The 6,000-nt window shown below is 33.2% G+C and overlaps 1 protein-coding gene across 3 annotated transcripts in view; it reads right to left on the bottom strand.

Moving 5' to 3' along the window:
* SLC44A1 (solute carrier family 44 (choline transporter), member 1) overlaps positions 1–6,000 on the bottom strand; it is a 231,977-nt gene that overhangs the window by 62,372 nt on the left and 163,605 nt on the right. For all 3 annotated transcript variants that reach the window (XM_010843534.1, XM_010843533.1, XM_010843532.1), the window contains exon 13: positions 5,518–5,655. In XM_010843534.1, coding sequence (XP_010841836.1) covers positions 5,518–5,655 — 138 coding nt within the window. The remainder of the gene's footprint in view (positions 1–5,517; positions 5,656–6,000) is intronic.

The following is a 6,000-nucleotide window of genomic DNA, read 5'->3' as shown; positions in this document are numbered from 1 at the left end:
GACTAGACGGACCTTTGTTGGCAAAGTAATGTCTCTGCTTTTGAGTATGCTATCTAGGTTGGTCATAACTTTCCTTCCAAGGAGTATGCGTCTTTTAATTTCATGGCTGCAGTCACCATCTGTAGTGATTTTGGAGCCCAAAAAAATAAAGTCTGACACTGTTTCCACTGTTTCCCCATCTAGTTCCCATGAAGTGGTGGGACGGGATGCCATGATCTTCGTTTTCTGAATGTTGAGCTTTAAGCCAACTTTTTCACTCTCCTCTTTCACTTTCTTCAAGAGGCTTTTTAGTTCCTCTTCACTTTCTGCCATAAGGGTGGTGTCATCTGCATATCTGAGGTTATTGGTATTTCTCCTGGCAATCTTGATTCCAGCTTGTGTTTCTTCCAGTCCAGCATTTCTCATGATGTACTCTGCATATAAGTTAAATAAACAGGATGACAATATACAGCCTTGACGAACTCCTTTTCCTATTTGGAACCAGTCTGTTGTTCCATGTCCAGTTCTAACTGTTGCTTCCTGACCTGCATACAAATTTCTCAAGAGGCAGATCAGGTGGTCTGGTATTCCCATCTCTTTCAGAATTTTCCACAGTTTATTGTGATCCACACAGTCAAAGGCTTTGGCATAGTCAATATAGCAGAAATAGATGTTTTTCTGGAACTCTCTTGCTTTTTCTATGATCTAGTGGATGTTGGCAATTTGATCTCTGGTTCCTCTGCCTTTTCTAAAACCAGCTTGAACATCAGGAAGTTCACAGTTCAATTAGTGGTTATCAAATTATCAGGTGGGCTAGGAATCACTCGGGGAGTTTGTGAATAAAATGCAGATTCTTGAGCCTTGCCCCCAGAGAGTCTGATTGATTGGATTTAAGATGAAGTCAGCAATATTCATTTTAAAAGTACCCCCAGTGAGTCTTAGCCTCACAGCCTACAAGTAGTACGGCTCTATATACCTGGTGGGTGTCCTTCGTGGTGGAGTACACATAGCCAAGGGAGTATTCAAGAGAATCACTTGGGACTTCTATTTATATTTCTCATATGCTAAAAATTTATTTTTTATTAAAAGCTATGCATATATCATAAATAAATAAATATACTGGGGAAGTGTGCTCAAAATTTTTAATACGATATGTAATTTTAAAAGTTTAGACAATCTTATAATAAAGGATAAATTATTGGCAAATCAGGGTAGAATGTGAGAAGCAGGAAGAAAGGATACTAGTTTTGGAGTCAGAAAGATGTAAGATTGAATCTGAGTTAGTAGTTTTTAGTTTTGTGACTAAGCAAGTTCATTTAACTTTTCTGAGCCTATTTATCCATCTTTAAAAGAGATACAATGTGACATACGCCCTGTAATTGTTAAAATAAGCATTCTGAAAGCATTTTACATAGTGGCTGGGAATTTTAGTTTCTTCCTTTTTTTTGGTCATCAGTCTTGGATTTATGATGCCTTTTCTCCCATGAAACCCATGTTTTGAAAGATTTTGTTTACCAATAAAATAGCACCTTTAAGTAACAATTTATATTTTCATTTTTTAATTGAATGAACTCAGATTAAACTGTCAACTAGGACATATAAGGAGTGTCACAAAAAGTATTATCAAATAGACATAAAGTAATATAAATATGCAATATCTATTACACTTTAAAATGTTGAAATATAGCTTCTACATCTTTATTCTTAACCTTTGAGGACCCTATAGGCCAGCAATCATAGGTCATAAGCCGCTAAACTGGAGGAACTAGGGTCTCTTCTAAATCTAATTTACCATTCCATAAAATCACTGGGGCTTCACAGAAACAAAATCCATGACACTATTTTTTGTTTTCTTTCTAAAATCAAGGTTTTGAAAATTAAATTTTAAATTCTGAAATAATTATGGATTAATGTGAAATAGTAGAAAAGTAACACAGAACAAACCCCATGTACCATTTATCCAGTTCCCTTCAGTAATAACAGTTTGCAAAATTATATTGACAGTAGTGAATACAAAGTCAAAATCTAGATACTGACACCAGTACAGTAAAGATAGCAACATTCCCATCATCACAAGCCTCCTTCATTTTAATTTTTTATACCTTTCCCTACTTCCCCCCAACCCCATCACTGACTTGGCAACCACATATATGGTCTCCATTTCTATAATGTCATTTCAAGAAAGTTGTATAAATAGAATCATACAATACTTAATCTTCTGGGATTGGCATTTTTCACTCAGCATAATTCCCTCAAGATTCATCCAAGTTGTTGAATGCACTAATAATCTGTTCCTAACACTTTTATGTTTATTATGATCTATCTAGTTGAACTATCTGACCAAAAACTATTTCTGCATACTAGTAGCTATTAATTTCACTAATTTCAGTTAAGTTCATTAACTGTAACAAAAGAAACTCTTTAAAAAGATTTATTGTATTTTGTGATCAGAAGTACATTTTTGAAAAAGGAAAACAACCAAAAAAAGAAAAAGGAAAACAAGAAATTCATTTTAGTAAGTTAGAAACCCAGAAGTTTTTTTTTTTTTTTCTCTTATCTTTTTCCTTTTTTGATTTGTCAGTTTAAAAACTGTTTATCTTTCATGGCCTTAGGTCTTTTTGTAAATAACATTAGATATATTACTCAAAATTATACTTTGCTGGAAAGCAACTTGGAAATACATATCAAAAATCCTATTATGTACTTGAACTCATTAATTCCACTTCTACAATTCTGGCCTTAGGACATAAGTATTACTGTGGGCAAAACTGGTATACAAAAGTTTCACTATAGTACACTTTATAATAGTAAAAAAAATTGAGGAAAGTTCAATAGTAAAAAACAAAGGCTTTGTTAAATAAATGATACAATTGTATAATCACATTTAAGACATTTTTAATAAAATGAGAAATGCTTATAATATGAAATGAAAAAAGGGATACAAAACTGTCTTTTCTACCAGATTTTAAATTCACTTTATTGACTAGTATTATAACCAGCATCCAGAAAAGGCCCTGGTACATTACTAGTAGGTACTCTATACTTGTTTAATGACTAAAAGGTTATGAGAAACATAAGAAAAAAACCTAAGAAAAAAAAGGCTGCTGAAAAGCTCAAAGCCAATTTTAAAACACTACATTTTATCATGTATATATTTTTCCATTATAAAAAAATGCATAGAAACTTTGCCATGGTAAAGTGGGAGAAGGGTTTAGAGTCACAAATGTTTTCAATGCCTGAAAGCAATCATTGTTAACATTTTGAGATACTAATTTTAATTTTTTTCTTATGCACATTTTTAAAGTTCTGTGATAGTCTAGTAGTTTTACTCAGCTTTTCCATTTACCATATTATACACAATCATATTATAAACTCTTAATAAAAAAACATAATTAGGGAATTCCCTGATGGTTCAGTGGTTAAAACCACAGTGCTTTCACTGTGGAGGGCACAAGTTCAATCTCTGGCCAGGGAACTAGCTCTTAAAGATTGCATGGCATGGCCAAAAAAATTAAAAAAAAAAAAAAAAAAAAAGGTTTAATAGGCAAATAGTCTGCAGATTATTACTTCCAACTTTTATTATTAGGCAGTAGACTGCTTATATTTGGTCACTATTATAAATAATGCTGTATTTAGAATTATCTCTAGTAGTTTACCATCATCAGAATCACTGAATCAAAAGGCTTCAGGGAAAAAGGCCCAGGGACAAAATTTTTGTCAGTTAAGGCAATTATAGCTCACAGTGATTAAAAACTTTGAAGTCAGACAGATCTGAATCTGAACTCCAGCTCTGCCACATTTGAGTTTTCTAAATTTGGACAACCTACTTAGCTCTCTAAACTTTGGTTTCCTTTGCTGTAAAATGAAGATAATAGTAGTAGCTCTCCTTAGAGGGTGGAGGGAGGGGGGACCAAATGTAAACATAAAGCACTGCCCTCAGTGCCTGGTACCCAGTAAGTTTCAAAAACTTTTTAATTGCTCTGTATATTTATATTTATATATGTTTTTAAGTTGCTTTTTAGGTACTAGGGCTCAAATATAAATATGTAAAAAATAAACCAAAAGTCTGGGGTCTCCCTGAGTTATTCATATAGTACATAAATAACAGTAATGGTTAGTAACAGGGTCAGACCTGTATTTAGTCCTTAATATGAATTAACTCATTTCATTCTTACTATAAAAAGTTTCTTATTGTAAAAACATGACAAAAATCCAGGAGTCATAATATATGTTTAATTACAAAACAAAATAACTATCTGTACAGTTGTATAATTCTTCTTAGATGACTGTTGCCTGAGAACTTAAAAACTACACAGTGCTATGGGATGAGGGTTAGGGGTGGGAGGGAGGCTCCAGAGGGAGGGGATATATGTATACTTAGAGCTGATTCACACTATTTTATAGCAGAAACCAATACAACATTGTAAAGCAATTATATTCCAATTAAAAAATAAATTAAAAAACCTACATAGTGCTAATCAATGCCTTTCAACATCAAATACGTTTTCCCTTTTCCTTTGCAAGGGAAAAATGTGCTTTTCCTTTCAAAAGCACAGTGGCTGGAGTAAAAAGTGCTCAATAGTAAGAGAACAGCATTTGATGGAATAGTGGCCATCATGATAATGAGTAATTATTAAGGTTATCAAAGCAAAATGAAAAAATACATAATAGAATATGAAGTGAAAAGAGCGGAACAAATAGGTATGTATAGTAGGACTGTTATACTATAGACATATAAGCCTATGAAAAATATGGGAGGTAAATATAAAAATAAGTTATTAGGTTATAGTAGTAGTATCTTAAATTTTCTGAGTATTTTATGGTTTGAAATATAGATACAATGAACCCCAATTATAATGTTATCTAATATTTTTCAGATTTTAATAGCATAGAATAAAAAGATGCTTGAGGACAGTTAACTCTCATTCCCTAACAGTTCTATTTTAAGGGATTTATATATAGTTAACAATGACCATTAATATTCATCAAGAACCTACAATGTCTCAGGCACTATCTTAGGTACTCTACACATATTAATTAGCCTAATCCTCACAACTCTAGGGGTTTGGCACTATTGTGACACCAATTTCACAGATGGACAAAGAGAGGCACAGAGTGGTTATGTACCCTGCCTTAAGTCATACAGCTAGTGAGACCAGGATTTTCATTCAGGCAGCCAGGCTTCAGGTACAGTGGTCCTAGCCACCACATGGACTGTTTCTTATTTCAAAATATGTCAGGAGAATCAAGGGAAAATTACTTAACTGTGTTTGCCTCTGATTCCTCATCTGTATCATGAAGTTAATAGATAATAATAGAACTTCCATTACAAATTTGTTATGAGGATTAAATGAGCACAATACATGTAAAGTACTTAGAAAAATGCCTGATACATATTGAGGGCTCTGTAAGTGCTTGCTTTATATTTTGTGACTTTTACGTTTTTGGTGGGCTTCATATATGTTTTAAATTGAAAAGCAACTATTGCATATATGAAAATTTACTGTATGTCTCAGATAATATACTTGGTTTTATTACCTTGCCTAGGAATAACATGAAATCCCCCACTGTGTTGATGGCAGCTACTCGCAAAGCATTCTCCACGAGAATGACAAAGGCATCCTTCGCTGAGGTGCAGAAATTGGTGCTGTTGATAGCTGTGGCTGTGTATGCATTCTGGACAAAAGCGAAAACAATTCTTTATCAGTAAATGTTATCTTTACAATTTAAACCAAGGATAGTTAAAGCATAGCTTGCAAAAATATTTCACAGTTAAACCCATGGCTTTGGTGAGGTACAGATTTAGATTAAGCACAAGGAAATATAAGACATTTAAAAAAAAACAAAACCTGATATGGTAAAGAGAACTCAGATGGCCTAGTTTTGGTCCTTTAAAAACATTGACTTTTATTAAAACACACATAAACCTTTCCAACATTCATTACCTTCTTCCCCGTCTTAGTAAATCAAACCATAATTTAACCTTTCCAAGATACTTTGGGTTCATCGCTAGGCATTTCA

Source organism: Bison bison, unplaced genomic scaffold (assembly GCF_000754665.1).
Source record: "Bison bison bison isolate TAMUID 2011002044 unplaced genomic scaffold, Bison_UMD1.0 scf7180017864183, whole genome shotgun sequence".
Lineage (NCBI taxonomy): Eukaryota > Metazoa > Chordata > Mammalia > Artiodactyla > Bovidae > Bison > Bison bison.
The sequence above is the reverse complement of the archived record's forward strand: the minus strand, read 5'-3'. Positions and strand labels throughout refer to the sequence as shown.